The sequence below is a fragment of the Gouania willdenowi genome, chromosome 22 (assembly GCF_900634775.1).
Source record: "Gouania willdenowi chromosome 22, fGouWil2.1, whole genome shotgun sequence".
In the NCBI taxonomy this organism is placed as follows: domain Eukaryota; kingdom Metazoa; phylum Chordata; class Actinopteri; order Blenniiformes; family Gobiesocidae; genus Gouania; species Gouania willdenowi.
The window spans coordinates 10,519,381-10,545,464 of NC_041065.1; the positions used below are offsets into that span (position 1 = coordinate 10,519,381).

The window sequence follows — 26,084 nt, forward strand, 5'->3', positions numbered from 1 at the left end:
TCCTTTTTTTTTCTTCTATTTTCTTGTTTTTTACATTTGGGCCATGAGTCTGTAATAGAAGTGATGATGATGATTAAATAAGCAAATGCTTTTACCCCCTTTGAATAAGTTAAACTAAAAAAAAAAAAACACCATTGTCCCATTGTAGCAATGTAGTTCTGTAATTTTTATTTTAAAATTTTAAACTTTAAAAATAAAAGCCTGAGTTAGTTAGGATAATGGTTAGATGGCTGTTTTTTTTATTTCCCTCCTTGGTCTGGTTTTGCATTTAAATCTGGGGAAAAACAGCATCTTAGAGTAACGATCATGTCAACATACATCATAACCTTCCATAAAAAGGTACGTTAGACCAGCTATTCTCAACTGGTAGGTCGGGACCAAAAAGTGGGTCGCAGACCTGTATTGGGTGGGTCGTGGACAGCTGGTCAAAAAGAAAAAAAACTTCTCTCAAATTGTCTTTTATTTTGAAAGAAACTTTTCTTTTGACAGACATGCTGTGAAATGCGTGTTACACAGGAAAATATATAGATTTATGTTTTAAAAAGGATTAAATGTGTGTGTTTTCAACAGCTATTTTTGAAAAACTAAATTCGGTTGGTTGATTTAATAACCGTGGCAAAATGTGAGCCCCAGTGTGAGACTAGTTGAGAACCCCTGCGTTAGACCACCAAGCAAGAAGTCTACCTTTTTAACTCACACCTAGCCCAAGCAGCACACTTAATAACTTCTAATAAAGAAATCCTTGAGGTAAACATTTAAATAGGGAACTTTAATCAGCGGGGCAAGGCAAACCTGTTAAGTAAAAGTTTTTCATTAAATCAAGTTTTAAAATCGTAAAAACTCATTCCATGTTTCAAAAACCTTTTTGACATTTTTTAAACTCTTCAACAGAACGAAGGAAGAATGTGTGAGTGGCTCTCTGTCAGTGTGTTTGTGTGTGTGCACAAGCTTGCGTCATCCTTTGTGCAAGCATGCATACTCATGCTTTCAAAGGCAAACACCGTCCATTCTGAGCACCCTCTCCCGTCCATGCACGTACATACACGGCAGTGAAATGCACACAAAATGCTTGCACACGCACAAGTTCAACACAGGATGGCCTTTCTTTGGAGTTCAGTGACCCAACTGAAAGGAGAACAAACACACTAATGGATTCCCTCCGCCTGAGAGATGCATTTGGATTCCTCACATCTTTTTTTGTTTCCCTTCCCTTTGTCTCCGTCAGTCTTCGTTTCTGCCTTCTCAACGCTTCCACAAAGGACCTCTGATTCCAACAGAACCCTCCTCCTCACAACATTTGAACGCTTCCCTGAAGCCAGATTAACGCTCGCAAACCCCACAGAGCATCTGCAGGGCCGGGCGCTGCTGGAGAGCCAGTGTTTGTGCTTGGGTGACTTTTCACCCCAGGGTCAGAAGAACTTTAGTGCAAGTCAAGGGCTTTACTGAGCTTTAGCCAAAGAAGTGTAAACAGTATTTATCCCCCAATTTAAGAACAAGAAAAGAAGGGGTGAACATGTACTAATGGAGAAAGAGAGGTCATATATAGAAAAAGATGTGAGCAGTTTAGGTCAGAAGAACTGGCACTTCCTGCTTTGTAGACATGGGAGAGTCAGTGGTTGGATGTTTTGGAACCACTGCATTAATAGGTAAGAGGATTATTATTGTAATTGCATGTACACATGTAACCAATATGTAAGCGGAATTGGATATTAGCAACTGTAAATAAATGTGGTCTCGAATACACTTAGTGTGAAAGCATCTTTCCAGTCATTTTCTGACTCGCTTGCTTTTTTTTTCAGGGTCACATGGGTCTGCTGGTGCCGATCTCCACTCCAGCTCTCATTGGGTGATATGCAGAAGTGAAAGTAGTGGATTACAAGTACTCACTTTATTGTAATTGGGTTGCTTTCACGGGTACTTGTACTTACAGTAAGTATGTTTTAAAAGAAGTACAGTAACTTGTTACATTTCTACACCCAATGGATACTGAGTAAATTATTCTTTTTTGTTTTAAAATGATCAACAGACATTGTGAAACTACAAAAAAATGAAATGACCCATACAACAATCAAATGCATCACATCATAGCCGACCAATCAGATTAAACGTAATTAACGGTACCAAAACAGCACTAAATGCTTATTATTTTCTCAGTTTTGGAGTTCGTAAATGTAGCTATACTTAGAGCCTGAGAGTTTATTTAGTTTGAATTGATTTCATTAATGTTATTTTATTTGAAAAATAATTATACATTTTGACAAACCTTTTATTTTATACAGATACGGAGAGAGCATGCAAACTCCACACAGAAAGGACCCACGTGTCCACCCAGGGCTTGAACCCAGGACCTTCTTGCTTGGAATTGCAAAAAAAAAAAAAGAAGACAGTCAACAACATCCCCTGCCAAAAAAAAAAAACGGTACAAGGGCAATAACTTCGGTAAAAATAATTGCCCACTTCTCATTTTCGAACTCCATCAAGGTATTGATACCCTGAAGCCATTCACCAAATCTGGCTATTTTAAACAGTTCCTGAGAAAAGCTGTCCCCTTTAACTTGGACGGACGAATGGACGCAGCTCAAACCTATATCCCCCTTCCACACTTTGTGGCGGGGGATAAAAAATACCACTATACAAAAAGTCCACTAGCTTCATTCTAACGTCTATGGGAAAACCCATGTATATGCTTATGCTAACATTTACTGTGATCGGCAGTGATTTATATGACACCGTTTATGCCCAACTTTCACAAACACAGTTTTAGGAGTGTTATCACACAGTACACTTAAACATACTCACACGCATATGTTTTTTCAAGCTGAAAATACAAGAACTTAGTTAGTAGAAACCAGTAGACCATGGATTTTCAAGATGGCAACTTCCGACTACTACGGCAACAGTGGTAGGTCAAAACACAAACTCGCCCAGAGTAAAGAAAAACGTAACAAGGGCAATAACTCCAGAAAAATAATAGCGCACTTCTCATTTTTGAACTCCATTAAGGTATTGATACCCTGAAGCCACACACCCAATTTGGTTATCCTATCTTAAACAGTTTCTGAAAAAAGCTGTCCCTTTTAACTCAGACGGACGCAGCCCAAACCTATATCCCCCTTCACACTTTGGGCAGGGGATAATAAAATGCCCATCCATGTCTGTTGTACATAAAGCCATCAGTTTTACTTTCAATTACATTTCATAGCAAGAAAATCATAACATGGATCACATACAAATGATGACATCAGTGTGAGGAACTGTTCTGTGCTCTTCTTCACTAAAACCTGGCTAAATGACAACATCGCAGACTCTGCTGTACAACTGGAGCACCTAACATGCTATCGAGTGGACAAAGCCCTCGTAAACAGAGGAAAGACTCGCAACTGTGAAGTCCGTGTTTACATCCGTGATGAGTGGTGTCGGGACGCTGAGGTGGTATGCAAACACTGCTCACCACTGGCAGAGTTCACACTATACAATAAGATGTTGTTCTTTCTGTCTGCTGAAGGAATTTACAGTAATTTCACTAGTCTCCAACCAACAGTGATATGAACGCGTCACTTTATGAATTATATCAGGCTGTCAGTGAACAACAGACAATAAATAGCATTTTGGACCAAGTTTACACAACTCACAAAGGAGTTTTTTTTAAATGTCTTATCTGTTTTTGTTTTGCTGTGCATTTTTTAAATGTATTCTTATATTTTGTGGGAGAAGGAGAACTGTGTTGTCTATTTCTCCGTATGTCAGGCACATGCGGGTGAATTGACATTAAAGCCGTTGAATCCTTAAAGAAGTAAATAAACAACAACCTTTACTATTCCAACTGAATGGTGTATATTTACCTTGTGCATCCATGTGTAAAACAAGAAAAAGCTGATTGTATGAATCAATAAGACAATAAGTGTTATAGACATGTGATTGGTTTTGAGTACACACTTGGTGCAACTTGAGGTGACTGTGATCTGGAGCAGGTATAAAACATGACAAGGTAGGATTAATGGTTAGATACAGTGATCAGCTACACAATTTGACCATGACTAATATTTCAAATATTAATGAATACTTTAAAGCTGTTGGACAATATATATTGTTTAACAGATAAAGATATGGTGTAGGCCTCATAGATCAATAAATGAAAGATATTTGGCTCGAGAAAAGGTGTAAAAAGTTTAAATTATCGCTCAAGGGGCGAAGCTACGAATCTAGATAATTATATCCTGGATTATTCTCTGTTAGCGGGCTTCAACTAACCAAACATTACCTGTCAGAGAGAAGCTGTCCTACGACAGTCGATCACAACACGCTAATTTAGGCGAAGTGTTTTCAGCCTTGGTACATGCACATTAACATAAAAGGGGTGGAGATTGCAGCGTCTGACCAATCAATGGAGAACCTGGCAGAGCGACCATGTTTACAGGAGGAACAGCTTATGATCTTAAATGAATATCAGGAATTTAAATCCATGATGACAGAAAGAGCAACAGTTGTGCTGCGCACCAGTAGGCGGAGCTTTTATACTCGCTCAGATATGATCCACTTCATAACCTGGTCCTGACCAGGTTAGGTGTTGCTTAAGTTTAAAATTAGGAATAATTCAAATCCATAATTCAGACCAAAACAACACTGTTGTTAAAGAAAAAGCAGAAATGAAAGAACCCAGGCAGGAAGCTGCATTATATTATTCATCACATTAATCCATTGGATCATGGGATATCCCATCCAATGGATTAATATCATAAATAATGTGACACTTTTACGCATTCGCAGTGTCAGCTGATGCCGTATGCGCGGACGAGTGAGGTCCAGGGCTCTACACTAACTTTTCCAGTGGTGGCACTGGTGCTACTAACTTTCCCAGTTGGTCGCACCAGCACAGAATTTGGTCGCACCTTTTTTTCTTTTTTTTTGAGCGGGGTGGGGGGGGGGGTGTACAGCATAGCCATTCATGCTAATGAATAGTTGACTTAACTGGCATACCGTAGTTTTGTATGACGTAAAGATTGACAATGGATCGAGATTTATTTGCTAAAATTGTATTTTGCAGAAATGCTGTACTCAAATTAACTTAACAGTAGCATAACCAGCTTAGCATCTGCATTGCTTCACCCCATGGAATTTAATTCAGAGGGTCCAGCTCTTATGGTGGGGTCTTCCATCCCTCTTTCCCTTGTCAGGGGTCTGCAACCTTTACTTTACAAGGAACAATTTAACCTCATCTCACCTGGATTAAAGTCGTCCTGGAGCCAAAAAAATACCTTCTCAATGAAGACAATACAGTGTATTAAATTATATACAGTTAAAATTATATAGAATAATGTTAGATTTAATTCATATTGATCACGTTAACTTAAAAATAGTTTAAAATAAAATAAATGCTGATTCTGATGAGCGTGTACGCTCCATCGCTGAGCTCGGCACATTTTTCCATTTTACTGCTGCTCTCAATGTGAGCGTGCACTCAGTGAAGGGTTGGTTATGTCTGGTTCCGTTCATAGCGGACCGCGCGCACTCCAAAGGAGCACATTGGCGTTTATACTCGGTGCATTCATCGTTGCATTACCCACAGCCAAGATGTGTGAGCGTGCACCGTCTCCTCACCCGCAGCACTGTGGTCAAGCCAGCCTCCTCAACTTAGCAGCCAGCCAATTTGCAGTGCATGTTTAAAGATGGTTTTACGGTAATCCGCAGTGTGGAGAGAGAGAGAGAAAGAGAAGTGTACTCAGTGGGACGTGACGAAGTGCTCAGCCGCTCCTATAAAATAACGTCACTCTATACGTAATCGCACGGATGCGACCAGATAAAATTTTCACTCTCACACTGAAAAAATACTCGCATATGCGACCAATTTTGGTCGCAGTCTCGAGCCCTGAGGTCACATATTGTTTAATTCATTTATGACTTCACCCATCCGCGCACGTGTTCATACATCACCTTTTATTGGACAGCTCGCTTTCTAAGAGATCTGATTGGTCAGGATGCGGAACTTGAGCACTCGCTCAAATCCGAGCCAGAGCAAAACCTGCTCTCGACCACCAGGCTTGCCGTTCAGCTTAAGTTACCATGGTGATTTAGCTCCATAAGACGTTAGCCAGCTTAATTGTCCAGCACACACTGATTAAATCCTGGAAATTAGCGCGATAATAGGTAATTTCGCTTCTTAACATACCCCACAAAAGTCTGTTTTTATCTTAACTGTAAACACTCCCTTATTGACCATGTCACAAAAGCATTGCATTGTGGGATAAATAGAAGAGTTTTTACTTCATTTTTACTGTGATTTCCTGTGTTTGCTCCCAAAAAACTCTACCAAAGTGCCTTCCCAACACATTTCTGGTGTTTTTATGGACTGGAAATTGCGGCAAAAATAATGGTGGATGTTTATTTTGAGGCTTGTTTGAGGCCAGTCTAGGTGCCCATTATGCCCATTCCATCACTGTCCACTGCTGGAAGCATTACCAAACATATGAGCATCAGACACAAACTGGACAGGGTATATAAAGTTTAAACTCATAGTATTTTATGTATGTGACCAAAGCAAATTCCCTGTACGTGAAAACATTCATGGCAACAAAAACGTTTCTGATTCTGTAAAAGAATAAAGTTTGACCGTACACCAAAATAAAACAAAAAAACATTTGCATTTGCAGTTATCATTAGCAAAACTACTGCAGGAGATCAATAATACATTGTTAAATGGTACACCTCATGTTCTCCATCAGCTCATTTGATCGTCTCAGTAGAGTTATTAAAGATTAGTGCCTTCTCTTCATAATTGATAGATAATTACAATTATGACATTATCATAATTGTAATCATAATTGAAAGTTAACATTTTATAAAAACTGTCAATTACAAATTAATTAAATGTAAAACTGGGGAACTGGAAATTTAGTAATTGAGAACGTAATTGTAATTGACTTTCAGGGGAAAAATATCAATGTAATTGGGAAAAATGCCAGTCACCGTAATCATAATTGAGTTGTACATGAACATGAATAATTGAAGACATAATTGTAATTGAAAAATGTAATTGAACTTAACTCTGCTTCTTTTCATTGTGCTTTTAGAATACATTAATATGTGAATATACTTGAACTTTTAGAAACTGCTTTGATTATTGTACATATCTGTATTATATTTGTATTATTATTCTTATATCTTGTCTTTTTCTACTGTAATGTGTGCAATTGTATTAAATCTTTATTTAATTAACAGTCTTTTAGTTAATTATGTAATTTTTTCTTTTCCTTTTCCTTTCTTTGATTCGTGTTTATTCATTTTATTTGTAATATTTCTTGAGCCTCTGTACTGCAAGTAATCAGCCCCGAGGATAAATAAAGTATTTCTGATTCTGATTACACACACGAATTCAACCTATTTGGTGTGGTTGTATAATTAGCTGTATCTGGCAGAAATACACATGAGCCCATTAATGTGGTGTATGCCGCCCTGTGCCATGAGTCGGCTGGTTGCCTCATATAAGCAACTATTATCCCTCAATTACACCCCGGTACAAATTACATCACCTAAACACATTTTAAATACATTTGCAGATTCATCAAAAAGTCAAAACACCACTATACTCAGCAAAAACAAGGTTTACAAAGGCTTTTACTCTTTGAGCTCTACGTAAAAACAAACTGCTTAACTTCTTTAACTGAAAGTAAATGTTTAGAGTGAACCTGGTGACCTCTCATCCTGCTTCCTGTCTCAATGATACGACTGGTCTGACTCAAACCAGTGTTTTTCTCCTCACTCCACACAGCCGCTCTGTGTTAGGAGTAATCTAATTAGTCCCAGATTTGATTAGCGAGGTGAAACCAACCAAAACCTGGGAATAACATCTTTGTTAGAATAATCTGGGAATAAGAATAAGTTTTCCTACATTGTGGCAAAGGCCAGGTGTAGGCGTCTAGGTGTGTGTGCATGTGTGATCGTAAACTTGTGAACTACTGAAGCTCAAACTTTGTGACACTTCTCCAAAGGCCAGTAGGTCATCTCTCTTCTTTCTGACTCCCAGTGATCTCCTAGAGATAAACGCCATGTCACAGGCAACCACGTCAACTTTCTCCTCCCCCCCCAAAGTTTTTCCACACCAAAGTGGGTCAATGTGTAAAACACTCCTAACTTGGCAAGAGAAGAGATGAATAGAGTGAGGCAGTCTTTCCAAACAGCTATAATATGACGAAACGGTAGTCACTCAGCAACCCCCCGCACCCTCCTCCCCCCATGAAACATTCACTCAGCAGCACGGGCCTCCACTTAAAGCTATGCTCTGTGCGTCTGTGTGTAGGAATCTAAGAAACCCAAACCTACAATAGTGTGAACCTGTACAAAGACATAGATGTCAAATGTTCAGCAAAATTTAACCCCTGCAATAACAACCTACGCTGCACTTCGTATTAGGACACATTTGTCTCAGAACCGTTTACATTCTTTAGCACTGGGAACTATGATAGCAGGTCTGCTGAGTCCGTACTAAACCAGCTAACCGTCCCTCCAGATGTGCATCAATGAACCTTGGCTGCCTGTGACCCAAATCTTAGGTTCATCATTTTTCCTTCCTTGGCGTGATGGATACTTACTGCACTGCAAGAAAACCCTCGCGAGATGCAGTTTTCAGGCGCTCGGACCAACTGGTTGAATATGTCGAATATGTGAGCTGCAGCTGTTAGTGCAGGTAGCTAGAAGGGTGAAAAACAGGATCCATTAGGATAGAGTGGGGCTTAGATAGGGGTAGGAAATGATGAGAATCCATTGAAAAAAAGCCAAGATACAGCATTTAGAATGCGATTGGCGAAGGCTTTTCTAGTGACATTATAGGACCCTCCCACTGATCAAAGCCTGTATTTTCTCCATCAGCGACCTTCTCCCATCTTATAAGATTTATCCAACACTATTTTGAAGTCAACACGACTTTTCGCTAGAGCTGTTAGCGTTGGACGCCACTAAAAGCGGCGCCCTCTGAAAAAGCATGATAGGTAATTTCGACATTGAGTCTTGTTTAGGGGTGGACAGTCAACATGTGTATCAAATATGAAGCAGTTTGAACTTTGCATTTGAGAGTTATATGCATTTTCCTATTATGGCGTGCTACATGGCACCAAGGAAGAGAGAGGATGAAAAGGAGCTTCAAAGTTGGAGGCTTGAAAGTGGATTTTTATAACTGAATGTAGTGAATTTGATGCAAATCCATTGAAAAATAGCCAAGATACAGCATTTAGAATGTGATGGCGAAGGGTTTTCCAGTGACATTATAGGACCCCCCCACTGATCACAGAATGTTTTTTCTTCATCAGCGACCTGCAGCAACCATCATGTGTATCAAATATGAGGCGGCTTGAACTTTGTATATTAGAGTTATATGCGTGCCATAGTTGCTAACAGTGAACATGACCATAAATGGCACCAGTCAAAAATGCAAGGCATGATGGGAAATGTTTCAAGGCAGTCGTGAATAGGCATGGGCATATGTCATTTGTGTGAAATTTGAGGCTGATTGAACTTTGTGTGTCAGAGTTATGGGTTTTTTGAAATTGTGGCGTGCTTCAGAAATTAGCATTGTAACTATGCGGCGGCGCCACGATCAAACCGTTAGAGATACGCAAATTATTTCGATGATTTTTAATCTTCAGTGGGTCTTAAGTGTTCTGGAAGAGTTTGAAGCGAATCGGATGAACCCCCTTAGACGAGTTCACACAAATGCGTTTAGCCATTTTTGACTTTTGAGTCAAGATGGCTGACTTCCTGTTTGGTTTGAGGCGTGGGTTATCGGGTAACTTTTTGCTCATCTTGGGGTCAAGAATACATGTGGCGAATTTCGTATTGAATCGGGCATCTTTTAGTTTTTTTTTCATTGCGCCAAAATATCTAATTGATCAGCAGACCTGAGGTGCGTGCAAATTTTGGTGAGACTTTGGGCCTTCTAAGGGGCAAAACCAAAAATATTAAAAAATAAAACATATAACATAGAATATGAAAAAACACTCAAATATCACTAAAAAGTTTCTCTGCTTTCATGAGGAGGAATTTCAGACATTTCAATTTTGAAATGTGTCGCAAAAGCGCTATGGAAACGCTTTTTCCACAAATACACGTACATGGTCACATGACGTGAGGTACCTGACCACTTCTCTCCGAAAAAACATGGCGGGGTATTTGTAAACATATGAGGAGACCAGGACAAAAAAAATTAATTACTGCCACATTAGGTGTGAAACAACAATGGAAGACAGAGTGTTATAAGGAGGTTCTGAGCATCCATCTTCCTGCAGCGAAGCCTCGTGAGATGAGATTTCACAGGAGCAATGAGGCTCCTTCCCCCCAAAACAACGTTCAATGGAAACACATTCAAAACGAAATTATACTTCGTCGACATTTAGAAACAGCTTTTATTTTGCAAAAATCTTTAATGGGTACCCAGCTACTGTCCTTCTTGTCTGGCAAAGAACCACAAGAAATCACATTAAGAAGAAGAAAAACATTTCTATACATCTATCTACAGGACTCAACATCCCACAATGCAATGCACAAAACGTTTTCTGCAACATCAATAAGTGTGTTTTATGTGGAGATCAAAACAAAGTTTTGAGTGGCAATTTTAAATATTACCATATCTTTTTGGAACAAAGGATCTTCAATTTATGGATCTATGAGGTCTACACTACGGTATGTGTCGATCGTACGGTATGTACGACCGTGGCTCAGGTGGTAGTGGGTCGTCTTCTGATCGAGAGGTTGGGGGTTCAATCCCAGTACCATTATGTGTCGAAGTGTCCTTGGGCAAGACACTGAACCCTAAGTTGCTCCCAGTGGATCTATGAGGTCTACACTACGGTATGTGTCGATCGTATGGTATGTACGACCGTGGCTCAGGTGGTAGAGGGTCGTCTTCTGATCGAGAGGTTGGGGGTTCAATCCCAGTACCATTATGTGTCGAAGTGTCCTTGGGCAAGACACTGAACCCTAAGTTGCTCCCAGTGGTCGACTAGCGCCTTGCATGGCAGTCCTGTCCCACTGGTGTGTGAATGTGAGAGTGATTGGGTGAATGAGCTGATATGTAAAGCGCTTTGAGACTGCTTCAGTGTGGTGATAAAGCTCTATATAAATCAAGTCCATTTACCATTTATCTGATTTAAAAAAAAAAAATGAATAAGAAGGTTTTCCAATTTCCTCCGACAATCAAAAAACATGTATTTTAGGTTAATTAGGGTGCCTAAATTAATATGAAACTATTTGATTACCTGTCTAACGTTTCCAGCAACAAAAGTATTTCTTTTTTTAATTTTCTGTCGTCATTATTGCATTATTAACAAAATAAAGATGAAGCAGCAGAAGCATTTTAATGGCGTATAACTTCCTGTGGGATTACTGAGGTGGATGGAACTACTCTCATTAATAACTCTGGTGTGTGTGTGTGTGTGTGTGTTTGTGTATTTGTGTAAAGGTGCACACTTCCTTGGGTCTCACAGGCGAGCAGGAGGTCTGACAGGACCTGACAGCAGACACAGCAGGGAATCATCCTGCTCCCATCAGCCATCGGGTTATGTTTGGACTGTAAACATCCTGCTGACTCACTGAATGGAGCGCTCCACTTGTCTCGTCATTAGAGACGATGCAAAAAAGTGAAGCAGCGCGACAAACAAATGGAAGTAACCCTCGGCTGATCTATAAAAAGACGGCCACTTCGAAATCAGCCAAAACTACTACACTTCTTTTTCTTCTTCTTCTTCTTCTTCTTCTTCTTCTTCTTCTCCGCATCTTCAGAAAAGTGATTACTTTTTAGTGTTTTATAGTCTGACTTTACGACAGCCATGATTTTACGATTATTCAGCTAGTGGCAAGAGGCTATTTCCCCCCACATGAAGGAAATGAGGACAAGCTCTGTAATAGAGGATGAGTATTCCTTTTGGATGGAACTGTACTAAACCTCTGATGACACACAATGAGCACATCCAAGTGTTTCATATAAACTAAGTAATCCCATCTGTCTTTACTCCTACACACAAACAACGAGTCATCACCACCTGTATTTCAGAGTGACCCAAAAGCTTTAATCTTCTTTCTTTTTTTTATGCATTGAAAAACAGACCAGAAGAAAAAGATGGCCCAACTACAATCTGGAGGGTTTAAATAGAATATTCCTAATCTTATATCATGTTTTATTTTAAAGACAACAGAGTTTACATTTGCACAAATACACAAATGTTTACAGCAGACAGGGGAACTGGCGGGGGCCACACAAAACTGGGCCAGTATGTGGCCAGTGGCCTAGTTTTGTGTGGCCCCCGAGAAAAGAAATTGTAATTCATGAAGTTGGAGGGAATATGAAGTGCAACATAATACACAAAATAACTCCAACAAAACAACAAAATGTAAACTAAAGTACACGAAATAATAACAAAAACACACAAAAGGACTTCAAAAACACACAACGCCAACAAAATTACAAAAAAAATAGACAAAATAACTCCAAAAACAACATGCAGAAATGCAAATGCAGAAAAATGTACACAAAATAACAACAAAAAAAAACAAAACACAAAAAGACTTCAAAAGCACAAAACAACTTATATATGCAGAAAATGACAAAAAAAAAAAGCACAAAAATACACAAAATGACTTAAAAAAACACAAAAAGACTTCAAAAGCACAAAATAACTTATATATGCAGAAAATGACAAAAAAAAAAAGCACAAAAATACACAAAATGACTTAAAAAAACACAAAACGCCAACAAAATTACAAAATATCCAGAAAAGTAGGGATGTCCCGATCCAACTTTTTCACTTCCAATACTATACCGATACTGCAGCCTCGAGTATTTGGCCGATACCGATATCGAGCCGATACAACATCAGCACAAATCATACATATTTTTATTGCTTATTTTGTAGTGTGGAATGTTAGAAAAAGCTTAATTATTAAAAAAACAGACCCATTTATTATGAAATAATGGATTACATATAATTGATCTTTTAGAATAAGAATATTCTATGAATGAACAAAAGAAGTTAAAAAATAAAATAGAAGATGTTGAAAAAATAAATCCAAAAAACCAATATGTATTATATCGGAGGTTTTAGATGCAGCCCAATAAAATCCAATATTCATTTTCTGGCTGATATTGGACACCCCTACAGAAAATAACTCCAAAAAAAGCTCAAATCGACAACAAATATTAAGAAAATGACAGAAAAATAATTAAAATAATAACAAAAACAGACTAAATAACTAAAAATTACAATAACAATTCCCAAAATGACACAAAGATAAGCAAAATGAAAAAAACAAAACAACAAAATCACACAAATAAGACTGCAAACAAAAAACAATCCCTTTGTTTTTTCGATCATTATCCTAAATGTCAACATGAATGTTGATAATGTGGCCCTAGGATCAGATAATCACATTTGTGTTGCCTCGCTGAGATAAAAGTGTCCCATCTCTGATTTATAGAATCATGGAGTTCATATTGACATTTTTATGTCACACGCCTGCAGTTTCACTTCATGCCACGGGAGCTTCAATCTGTCACGTCAACAATCTAGTAAAATTCAGTAACATAAAGTTTATTAAACCTCAACTTTAGATTTAAATGGCTTGGTGTCCCATGATGAAGTTCACAACACTTTCCACAAGATAAAGTAAAAACCCATCCACAAATGTAAAAGACATTGAATGAAGGGTTTTAACCAGCAAATATTATATTTTGGATTGATTGTTACACACAAGTAAATGTTATTCTTCCTTCCTGATTTAGAAAACCATGATGTTTCTACTATCAGAACATACTGCTCCTTTTATTTCATCGTCCAAATTCTGCCAGGCACAAAATTTGAATTAGGATGAAGATACTTTTGGCAAGACAGCGTCTGCTCTGCACGCCCCAGGGTTGGTGCACAACGTATGAATAGGAAGCTTGAAAATCATCATCGCTGACTATAGAGAGTCTGACATGGAGAGATCAACAGAGTGATTTCAGACACAAACTCTGCAGGCCATCTCTGCTACTTATCACACTTCCCATTATGCTCCTTCTACTTTCTCACCTTCTCTGCCAGCAGCTCACGGATTTTCCCCGCCTGGAGCCGGAACCTCAGCAGCTGCATCTCCAGAGAGACGCAACGCTTCTGCCAATCCACACCAGCCGCTCCAGCAGCTCCGGCTCCGCTGCTCTCGAACACGTCCGCCATGGTGACGACTCTGTGGCTGCAATGTGAAGGAAGAAAAAACCTTTCTAAATGTCAAGTTGGAATTACTCTGCTAGTTGTTCAAACCTGAGATTAGTCAGAGACTCTTGGCCCAGGGACAAAAATCTGGATTTGGAGCATTCAATCAAGCTAGTATATGTGATGCACCATGAGAAAACAGGAACAAGTCAGCCAGGGGGCGTTTTGAGTCATCTACGGTAGTGTTTCTCAAATGTGGTTATGTGTACCCCTAGGGGTACGCAATGGCACAACAGGGGGTACTTGATAGATAGAGAGAGAGAGAGAGAGAGAGAGAGAGAGAGAGAGAGAGAGAGAGAGAGAGAGAGAGAGAGAGAGAGAGAAATGAACAAATAATGAACAAATAAAGTGTCAGTCTTGGTCCCATCTTAGGCGTGAGATGACCGTAAATTATCAAAACTATACAAATAAATCTATTCAGCAGCGACTTCATCAGTGTTTTTCAACCTTGGGGTTGGGACCCCATGTGGGGTCGCCTGCAATTTCAGAAAAATGTAAATAGATTTTTGAAATGTTTTAATAATTTTTTTTTTTTCTTATTAATAAAACAACACAATCTTAAACAATTGTATTTCTATACATTCACTTTGTTAAATATACATCTAGTTACACTAAAATGCAATAAAAAAAAAAAAAAAAAAAATCCGAGCTCAAACATGATTAAAACCAAATATAGAAAAAAAATGTCTTTGGGGTCACCAGAGATTCTTGGTATCAAAATGGGGTTCAAGAACCACTACACTAAATACTGTTTCTTTCCACTTATTTACAAAATGAGATTCTTTAAAATGTGTTTTATTACTCATTTACTCCATCATTATGCTCTACAGTTTCAAATTTTGTAGTCGGACGAATGGGGTTCTTGGATTCAGAAATAAGAGAAAGGGGGTACTTGAGCCAATAAAGTTTGAGAACCACTGATCTATGAATTTTCAAAGTGTGGATTTTAAGCTTTTCAATTGTGTCACGCACAAAGACATCAAATAATATTTGAAGAATTTTGAACCATTTGAACATCGGTTTTGAAAGATTCTGAAGTTTTAATCACATTAAAGCAGCCAGCTGAGGGGGCATAAACAAAGGCTGCGGATTTGCATTAACCCAACCCCCAACAATGTTTCGAAATGTATGTTTTAATGGGTTTAATGCAATTCACAGCCGCAGTGAATGACTTCACCTTCCGTATAGAGTTAAATCGAAGCGCAGCGCGAGTGTTCAGAAATGGATTGACTGAATTCCACTCGTATAGCCTATGTATGTCGGATTAGCTGATATGTTGTTTGTCACTCAATGCAACACAGCGCTAAGAAAAACAAAGGATTGTTGTCTTAAAATTATTATTTCTGTGGTCAGAAGAGGTGAGGAGGACAAGAAAGAGACTGAGCAGCTCTGGTGAGTGTTTGAAACAGGTTGCTCCAGTTAAAGGTCTAGTATGATATTTTTCACCAATCTTCATTTGTTCTAAGAACCCCAACAACATAGTATTTGAGGTTTATTTTCCCACTTACGCCTACTTATGAATATGCATGTCTGTAGATGCTAGCCACACTCAACAGCTGATCACTAGCGATTATCTTAAACTATGCACACACTCTTGTTATTGTTTTCAGCCAAAAAACTGCACATTGTAGTAAACACGTGGCTATTTAAGTGGCTATTGTGAGTTTGAGTTAGACAAACAATGTTTTATCATCCTCTCAGCAGCTGAACATCCTCTTCCTCCACAGGGACACACATATTAATATCCTTACTACAAAACTGCACCTTGATAGTGATGTGCCCCGGATTACACCTCAATTCAAGAGGGATGTCGGGTGTTCATCAGCTGTTAGCACAGAGTGCTAACAGCTGATGGGTGTAAACAATGCGGCCGTGGCTCCAAGCAGTGACTCCTGACACGATCGCAAAGATTGCAGACACAAGCAGCAGGAAAAGTAGTGCAGTTTGGGCGTCCAGTAGTGCAGTTTGCGTTTACATATATGGCAATAAACTAGTATAACATATATTCGACATTAAACCGCAGTGTTTGTTTTAGCTGTTTGATAGTTTGAGAAGGAGGAGCTCACATTCTTATAGGGAGGCATGTATTATGTCCATGGTAGGAGGAGTTTCCCGTAGGTGATGTCAAGTACGAGGGAAAATCCAACTCGCCTGTTTGGAGCCAACTTTTAGCAAAATGTGGAATAACAAGGAGGGGAGGAAACAGAACTTTTTCAACTTTGGCCCTCTGGATGAGGCTAAATAGATCTATATCACTGGAGCAAATCCATTATAAAGTGATTTTTTCAGCATGCCTCCCCTTTAAATGTCTTACGCTGCTGCTGCTGCTGCTGCACACACTTCATAAAGCAGCGTTAGTCGGACTCATAATCAGAATAGATGCATAAGAAGCCACGGGTTTTACTTCAGTGTGTAGTTTATTGGCCGATATGTTGATGAGATGTGAGATTCCACACCCCCAAACAAGGGACTCGCTCGGTACTAAAACAAGCTGTTTTCAAAGACAAAGTTTACCTTTTTAAAACCTCTGACACGGTTATCTGAAGCATGGAGTGCTTTCTTTACAACTTCAACAAGCACATTAACAAAAAACCGACGAATCACTATTTTCTTAGAAAATGAAGGTTTTCGTCCTTTTTACTCCGTTTGTCTCATGCTAACTTGTTCCTGTTTTTTTCATGGCGCATATCTCAGGGCCAACAAATAGAGACAGACGATATCATTCACACCCACTCCCTCTGATGGGTGATTTAGAGACTCCTAGGAAACAAGAGCACTTAGAAATACAACAAAAGCAAAGAGAGAATAGTTCTGAACTTTGCAGTAAAAGAAAAGCCATAAACAGAAATTAGCAAGAGTATACTATACAGTTAGGAAGACAGATTATCATTATGGAACTAAAGCAGGATGCTATACAAAGTGATGGCCAAAGGGACTTCATTCAAAGCAAAAGGATTGTTTATGAAATAAAATAGACATTAAAGAGCACCTCAGTATCTGTTTGCCTGCAGTTTGAACACAACATGTTATAAAAAGAAGTGGAAAACGTGCTGTGTTGACCGCACTTCCCATGACTCACAGGAAAAAATGTGCGTAAAGTGATTACTAACGATGACTGTGCAATGACAAAAGTGATAGACTAGAGTTTGTTGCTTCCCAGATAGAACACGTGAATCTCAGCCGTCTGTTCATATAAAACAAAACACACACCTTAGAGATGTTACAGCAGCTACTATTTCCCTCTTTCTCCTTCAACTCTCTCATGCCCACACACACTGAACAAAACCTCAGCGGGAAGGCTCTGTGTCAGCAGGAGAGCGGGTTCATGCGTGCCGACTCTCAGGCCTGGCAGCCACAAAGCAGGTCAGCGCTTTGCTTTTTAGCCAAATTACCCACTAACACAATCCCTCCTGCAATCCCTTCTTAATTACAAGGAAGGAGCGAAAGGGGATCCTGCACGGCACAATAGTGTCTTTTTGCATGACGGTCCCATCACAGCTAGAGGGTGGGGGGGCTGTCAGCCTGTCTCTGAAAAGAGAGAGAAGGAAGAATGTGTGACAATGAATGGGCTCAGGGCTGAATGTGGGAAACTGGGGCGCTGAAGTTATTTTTACCTGTGGAGGATTGGCTGGAGGCTATTTTTCTCTGGCAAGACACCCATTCACAAACTTTAAAGCCTCACTGTGTGAACTCCAGAGATGCCTAATTATCATGCGATGAAAGTTGCCGTGACTGTTCCGTGTGATCCCTTCAAATTCAGATAAAGAATCTGAAGTCGGAGTTTGAGTAAACTTTCACACGAAAACAGCGAAACAGTTGGTTTATGATGTCTATTCAGGGTTATTTTTCAGCCTCGGTGTGCAGCCAGACGCTGTCAGCAGACGATCAAAGTCCACAAGCTGTAACTTAGCTATGGCGATCCCTACAATTAGCATGCTCATAAAGACAGGCCTAACAAACAAATTACAGAAGTCAAGCATGTGGAGGTTTGGCCAGTCAACCACATTATCCAGCCTGAGAACCCAAGGTCCACCAACCAACGTCTTTCTCTCTCTGAGGCAAATCTGAGGATAAAGGACAAGAAAAGCCGGACATCCCTGTGGTGAGGAGGAGGAGGGATCAGTCAGTTTGAAGAAAAATAAAAAAAACCTTGCGGGTCAAACTGTTGCTCCCCTCCTCCAAATCCCAAACAAATGGGTGTAAACAAGCCATTTGCTGGTAAAACACTCTGCGTTGGAGTGCTAATTCTCTTGTTGTGGGTTGTTTAAAGGGCCCATGTTACGCTAAATCAACTTTTCTGTGCTTTAAACATCATAAAAGTGCTATTTGGGCTTCATACACATGCCCAAAGCGTTTTTTCAATAATTCCCTCAGTCATTAGTTTAGAGGGGGATTTGCTCCTTTCTTACTGCAGGGCGAGCACAAACACCTCGCTCCAATTTGATGATGCGTTCCCACTTTGATGACAAATTTGACATGGCACTGAGCTGGAGAAACCGTGCCGCCAGGAAGCTCTCTGCCGTGATTGACATGTTAACAGACTTCGCGCAGTGCTATGTATGTATTTTCTACAGTCTATGTATGTACCGGTGAACGCCCCGCCCCCATGCTCTGTCTCGTGTTTATAAAGCAGCATGAGCTCAGCTACGGAGTGGGTGGGAGGAGGGCGGGCCATCCTCTGGCGCTACGTCACCGTGCGGGGAGGAGGAAGTCAGTGTCCCGTCTATAGACACGCCCACTCATGAATATGTATAACTATGCTGCAAATCTGCCTGTTTGTGTAGAGTTGCTCAGAAAGTGACTTTTCAGAGGCTAAAACTCTTGAAAACAGGCAAGTTTGGGAAGATAAACCTCAAATACTATGTTTTTGGGGTTCTTAGAACACATGGAGATGAGTGAAAAATAGCATGACATAGGACCTTTAAGGCCAGCAAGTATAAAGGAAGCAAAGGTTGCATGAGTTGATGCAGGCGTACTCCTTTAAGATCACTTCTCCTGAGCACATCAGGAAGAGATGAAAAACTCAGCACTTTCGTGTCAAGTATGAGGCAATATAATATACATGAAGTGCGTGGGAGTGATAACCCAATCACATTTTAAACTGAAGTCACATTCTCCTTTTGCATCAGCGTTACACTCTGCTGAAGCCAATTTTCCAGTGAGCTGTTTGTTAGAGATCGTCTGATAATAAGTATCTTTTTTACTGGAAGGTGTTCGTCTGGGACAATATGTGCTGAACACAGTGAGGATAGGGTCGCGAAAAACACAAACCAAGACTGTGTTCGAAATGGCATACTACGCACTACAAAGTCAAACCACTAAAGCATGGTTAGGATGATGACAGTTCCCACTGAAGCATACTTCCAAGTTTTCCAAGATGCATTTCGAACCTACAATGACAAAAACCTGAAGCACACTGAGGTTAAATATCTCTGTTGATTTGCCACCTTTAAAAGTTCTGAAAGTATTTTACGCGAGAAAGTGACATTTCGAAGACCCATCATTGCGCTACTGACAAAACTTCTGTTTAACTTCAAAACAAGAGCCCTATTTATGAAAGCGTTAAAAAACTAATGGAAGACAAGAAGAGATGCTTTGTTTTGAAAGGGGGATGTTTGATTTTTTAGCTTCAAGCTGGTCCCAGAGCAATTTTACATTCCGCTCGCAATGCATCATGGGGCGGTTGAGTGTGACTAGTGTGTTCCCACCGTGCATACTTCATAAATATCCAGATATAGTAGACATCCGGGTGTTTCTCGTGTACTCAATCGCTCCATGCTATCTAATGTAAACTCACAACATACAAATTTTGACTTCATACTTAGTATGAGTAATACGTTAGTATGCAATTTCGAAAACAGCCTTAGAATTCAAATTCACACACACCTATCATAACACTTGGGCTACCAACAATGGAGATCGACCCACACTAAGGCGTTAGTAAAGTAGTTTAAAAAACGCAATTAATGTCAAGCAAAACAAAGTACATCAGGAAATGACAAGTTGTTTATGCTAGAATAGAATTCCTCAATATGTTACATGACCAAATGCACAAATTATACCCATTGTTTGTAAAAAAGACGTAAAAGGTCAAAATTGCCGCTCAAATGTTTGTTTTGATCTCCACTTTAAATACTCTCTTACAGTAGAGATCAAAACAGACTTTCGAGCAGCAATTTCAACCTTTTACATCTTTTTTTGAGCAAATGATCTTTGATTTATTGATCTATGAGACCTGTATTATGTCTTTATCTGATAATCCAGCAGGTTAAAGTCACATTTTACATGCAACCAACTACAAAGTAGGGCTGGGCAAGAAAAATAAATAAATAAATAATCGATTTATTCAGTTTATCGAACTTGTTGATAAAAAAAAATTTTATTTTGCAAATTTGAGTTTAAAAAAATAAACGTTTTCTTTTTTTTCCCATTATATTTTTTTGGACTTTTTTGCATTCCGCCATGTGGGTTACTGTAACGCGATGTGAGCCCGCACCCTCTTTCTTTACAAGTGTTTACCCTTTGAGTAGGCTATATATGTGCCACAGGCATGTTTCATTTTTTATTCGCACTATGCTGAGATGCCAAGGCTAAGAGTTTATTATTTTTTAATTGTAATGTTATATGTTATAGAATATGTAGTTATCTGATTTCTTAATCTGAAAATTGAAGCTACTGTGAAGTTGCTGTTGCACTTTTGCTTAAACCTGGGTTAAAGCTTGAAATTGTTGAATGACAGAGACTCATTTACTTTTATTTTGGGATTGTTCTATGCATTTTAACTCTTGAGGACAATCACAGCAATAAAGTTTGACAATATATCTGATGTCTGCAGTCATTTTTAAATGCATTGAAAAAATTAATCAAAAATCAAATCGAAACTCAAATTTTTCTTTAAAAAATCTGATTTTTTTTTTTTTTTTTTTTTTTTAAGCAAAATTGCCCAGCCCTACTGCAAAGTCAGAAACTGCAATGAATTATATTTCTGAAACTGAAAGCATCTCCTCCACATTCTTTACTTATATTTTTAACAGTCTCAGCAGCAGCCGTTTCATATTCCTTCTGATCACGTCATGTTAATGATGGATTTCAGGTGACTGACAAGGAAATTTGACGATATTTACGCTAAAAAAATGTGTGTTATATGGATGTTAGATGACTGACGTGCTGTGAGGGAACTTCATGTGGTCACAATCGGAGCAAAACTGAATGGAAACGCCACAGCGAAACAACCCCAGCAGGACGCTTTTCTACCACTGCCACTGCCAATGACTTTCCATTCCCTAACATGATGAATTACTCCTCAATAGGTCAGGATGAATATCCAGGGAGAGGTTTTATCCAGCGGCTGACGGATGTCAGGCTCCATAATAAAATATTTTGGACAGAGTTATGTTTCCCTATGGTTTGATGATGATCAATGTTGAGTTCTCCTGGAGGATAAGGAGAGAGCACATGCAAACCAAACACACACACAACCAACTTGTTTTTTTTGCTCATTTACCAGAGAGGAGATTGACCCAAAAGCAAATGCAGACGACGAGACAGTGTGGAGCGTGCAGCTGTGCTGATGGAAGTGATTAGGGTGGGTCGGTGATATCACCTCCAACACACTTTTCTAATCCTCGCTGCTATTGTCCCTGCTGAGGTCTAACTTGGCTTTTCAACACGTTGGCATCCAAACACCTCTTTGAATAACATACTGCATTACATAGCAAGGGTGTGAATGTGGGTCAGTGTGTGTGTGCGTGTGTGTGACGGATGAGTGTGTGTAAAAGTCAGTGACAAAGATAAACTCATGTAGAGTCCATTGGATGCCTTTGACCTATTTTGTTGTTATTTGGTTGCATTCTACAGCAACTATTAGAACATACTTTATCGACAATATATCGTGCAACAATACGAGTGTTTATCGCGATGAGAAATGTAGACGTGCTAATACTGAAGAAAAATAACACGTCTATATCTTAGATTGGGGCTGTGTACACTGTTCTAGTTTAATGTTTAAAAACACTTCGTTATGCAGAATTCATGCACAGATAGGAATATTCGTTTGATTCATGATTTAGTTTTAATTCTAAAATGCCATAAATTGTCAGCCTCTGTTTTTTGTATTCCATTTGCAGTGTGGCACTTTTTGTGCTTTAAACTGGAAAAAAAATATTTATTTTATTGTTTATTTTATATTGAGTTACTCAAATAAAAGCATGGTTAGGTTTTAAACCGCATTTTTGGGGGCTTTTTTAAATTTTCCACTAATATTGTCTTGTATCGTAATCGTGAGCCCAGTACCGTATATTGTCTCAACTTTGTATATCGTCCCACCACTACAATTTAGCTTCACACTTAATCCTTTCATCTATTAGTCTAGTAAATGGTCTATTTTGATTGTTGTTAATATATATATTATACAATATATATATATATATATATATAATACAATATATATATATATATATATATATATATATATATAATATAAAGAAAACACTACCCGGTCCTGGATGATATCTAAGGAAGAGGATTAGGACCAATTTTGATGGAGAAAATAATTTTGGGCAAACCAAGAATAGAGTGAAAATGTTGAGAATAAAGTTGAAATTTGAGAATAGAGTTGACGTTTCAAAAATAAACTCAAACTACAATGTCGTGATAAAAGTCGGTTTGTCAAGTCAAATCCACTAGGGCCAATTCACCATAAACGACAACAGTCTCCATCAAAACTGGCCCTAATCCATTTCCGTAGCTCCTCAATAGCCACAGACGGACTGAATGCTCAGATGATTGTTTTTCCTTCTGAACAGATTAAGGTTTTGGTAATATCTCTTCAAAGTCCTTAAACAGATTACAACACCATGTTTATGATCTAATAAAGAAAGAATCTCTGTTATTATTAAAGTATAGTTCAAAGCCTTCATCGATACACAGCGGTTTGTAGACAGCCTGCCACAATCTGCTGTTGTTTATATGGTTACTTGGCCCTCGTCAGCTTCTGTAGATTTGACTTCATTTGCGGACCTTCGACTTTTATTAGGACATTGTATTTTGACTTCATTTTCGAAATTGTGACTTTAATTTTGATATTATATTTGCTGTTGCTATTGGTCCGGTGTCACGGTCTGAGTTTACCCCCATACTGAGATTATAACCCTAACCCTAACATAATCCAAGAAACAAATAAAACACGTGTCCATTCACTTTGAAAACAAAAATAAACAAAAGCAAAAAATAATTTTTCAGTAGTGCGCCTGTGCGCATATACAATCTGAGTATGATGTGAACTCAGACCGTGACACCTGACTCGGACTAGACCATGGTTCCGGTACTTGTATACGCAGCAAACCGAATGCCGGCAATTCCGTCACTGCTGGACCTGTGTCCTTCTAGCTATACACTATAGTTCTGTCAGTTTTATTTTAAACCTAACCATAACCCTAACCCAGGAAATACCCTAAAATGTTTCTTTTTTTCCATATATATATATATTTTTTTAAAAGTGGAATTTGCCGTTTTAAATATGTTAAAATGCAAAAAAATTAAATATGTCAGAGGTGGGATTTGAATCCCCATCAGCGTAAGGAAAAATCCTTGAGTCTAGCGCCTTGGCCCACTCAGCCATTGTAACACAGGCACATTACGCTCATGTAGAAAAGGTCCGGCAGTGACCATGAACGTTTCCAACGGTAGACAACGGGCATGCGCACCTGGCAAACTGCGCATGCGCGTCTGTCATGTTGAAAAAAGGTTATAATATTTCCTCTAATTTTTAGGGTTCGGGTTAGAATTAGGGTTTATCATAGAAGGAAAATTTAAGGTAGCATAATATTGTACGTTAACGTGTAAATATTTACTTCTACTATTAGCGCGCATGCTTTCACGCATAGGACTATTTTTCACTACACCTGAACTATAGTCAGGTTTGTGTGACACTTCGTATGAAATTTCAAATGTATTCCTGATTTGCCCAAAATTAGTTTCTCCATCAAAATTGGCCCGAAACCTCTTCTGTAGACATCTGTCCTATCTCTCTCCATTGAGCTGCACAGCTGTCTTCTCCACTTCCTCCTCCCACACCTTGCTCCCTCCAGCCTCACCATCTCCTACTGTTCCCATCATCTGCTCCTCTAACCTTCTGCAGATCTCGCTCCCTCTCCCAGAACAGGTTAATAACAGACCTCAGCAAAGTAGTGACTACACTCATTATGAGTCTGAGGCTTAAATACAGGCCCTGGCATCATGGTGTAAACATCTACCTCTAGATCTACTCCTCTGCTCTGCCTTTGGATAAGTGCAGCACTGCAGGGCACGGAGAGAAGAAAAGCAGTTTCTAAGCAAAAGAAGAAGAACTGATTTATAGTAGGAGACATGCCTAACCATACACTATAGGACAGATTATACTCTGTGTCATGTCCATTTATCAGTATGGGAGTGTGTTAAATCATGGCTCCAGCTGCTCACAGGACTTGTCCACATGCGCAAAAGATACATTTACGCAAATGTTTTGGACCCAAAAAAAAAAAAAAAAAGTCTTCAAGTAACAGGTGTGCACACAAGCGAAAGCCAAGGCTCAGCAAAAAAAAAAAAAAAAAAAAGTCCAAGCAGGCGGTTATAAACACAGCGACGTCCTTTGACCCCGAACATCCTCGTGCAGCCGTGCGTAAAAGTCCGCACACACAGATTCACACACACACACACACACACACACCGGGAGGATGTGAACGGAAGCCAAACAAACAGTTTGGAGTTAGCATGGAGTGTCTCACCGCTACTTTACCTTGTGACTTTGTTGTCTACCGCTTTCCTTAGTGCACCGCAGTCCCTCCGCTCATGGACACATTCCCCGGTGCATTATAAAGTCTCCTTTTTTCACTTTCTCACGACTTTCACTATCTGCGCTCATTCATTTGTCCTAATCTGACGGTCCCGCTGCCCTCAGTCCTTCCTCTGCAGCGCAGACTTCAGTGAAACTCACTCACGGCTCCATTCAACAGAACAGACTCATCCCAGTTTCCTTTAAAGGGCCGAATGCAGGATCAGGTTTCTCCAGGAGTCAACTCCCCCACACCCCCCTCCCCCCTAACCCTACGGCCTGGCTTTTTATTTAAGGATGTAAACACAAGGACTTTCTTACATCTTGCCATGTTTTATCTGACAGGGACTTTATAAAGAGACACGTTTTTAAAAGAGCCCGAAGGTAAATTTGAAGAAAAGCAGAAAACACTTAAGGTGGAGATGTAGATGATCACCTGAGAACCATTGGATAGATCTTTATTATGGTTTCCTCTGTGCGTAATGAATACCTGATGTTTTGATAAACAGTAAACATCATTTACATAGGTGTCAAACTCCAGGCCTGTGGGCCAGATGCGGCCCTAAAAGCCATCCAATTTGATCCCCAACAGGACAGTTTGGCTCTCAGTGGAAACTGCAGGGAAAACACTCATGGTTTGGTAGAACTGAATGTTTGACAACTTTTGGAACAATGAATTATTAATATACAGCCAGTGACACAGAAGTTTTAGAATTAAGGCACAAAAATGTTGAATTTCCTAATTTTTCTATTTTAATTGGATTAATTTGGAGGGGGCCAGTTGAGAAAAGAATGGTCCATATTTGGAACTGAAAGTGATCTGAGTCCAACACCTCTGATTTGATTTTACAGTAGATTAAAACAAGTAAATATACATCATTTATTAGTAAAGTACTTTCTACTGTAATAAACATTCTGAACAGTAATTTGCATTTGATTCGAAGAAATTCTAGATACACTCTGCTTTGAATTTGGTGATTGAAACTAGGGGTGCATTCACACCTAGAGCGTTGATTCGTTTGATCAGATAGTCCGATTCCTTT

General features: G+C 39.2%; 1 protein-coding gene across 2 annotated transcripts in view; it reads right to left on the reverse strand.

Moving 5' to 3' along the window:
• The window catches only part of plekhh1 (pleckstrin homology domain containing, family H (with MyTH4 domain) member 1), an 84,028-nt gene extending 58,790 nt beyond the window's left edge, over positions 1 to 25,238 (reverse strand). For both annotated transcript variants that reach the window (XM_028438641.1, XM_028438640.1), the window contains exons 1-2: positions 25,006 to 25,238; positions 14,052 to 14,211 (exon numbers count right to left, since the gene is read on the reverse strand). In XM_028438641.1, coding sequence (XP_028294442.1) covers positions 14,052 to 14,195 — 144 coding nt within the window. In that variant the 5' untranslated portion in view covers positions 14,196 to 14,211; positions 25,006 to 25,238. The remainder of the gene's footprint in view (positions 1 to 14,051; positions 14,212 to 25,005) is intronic.
• Positions 25,239 to 26,084: the final 846 nt, after the last annotated feature.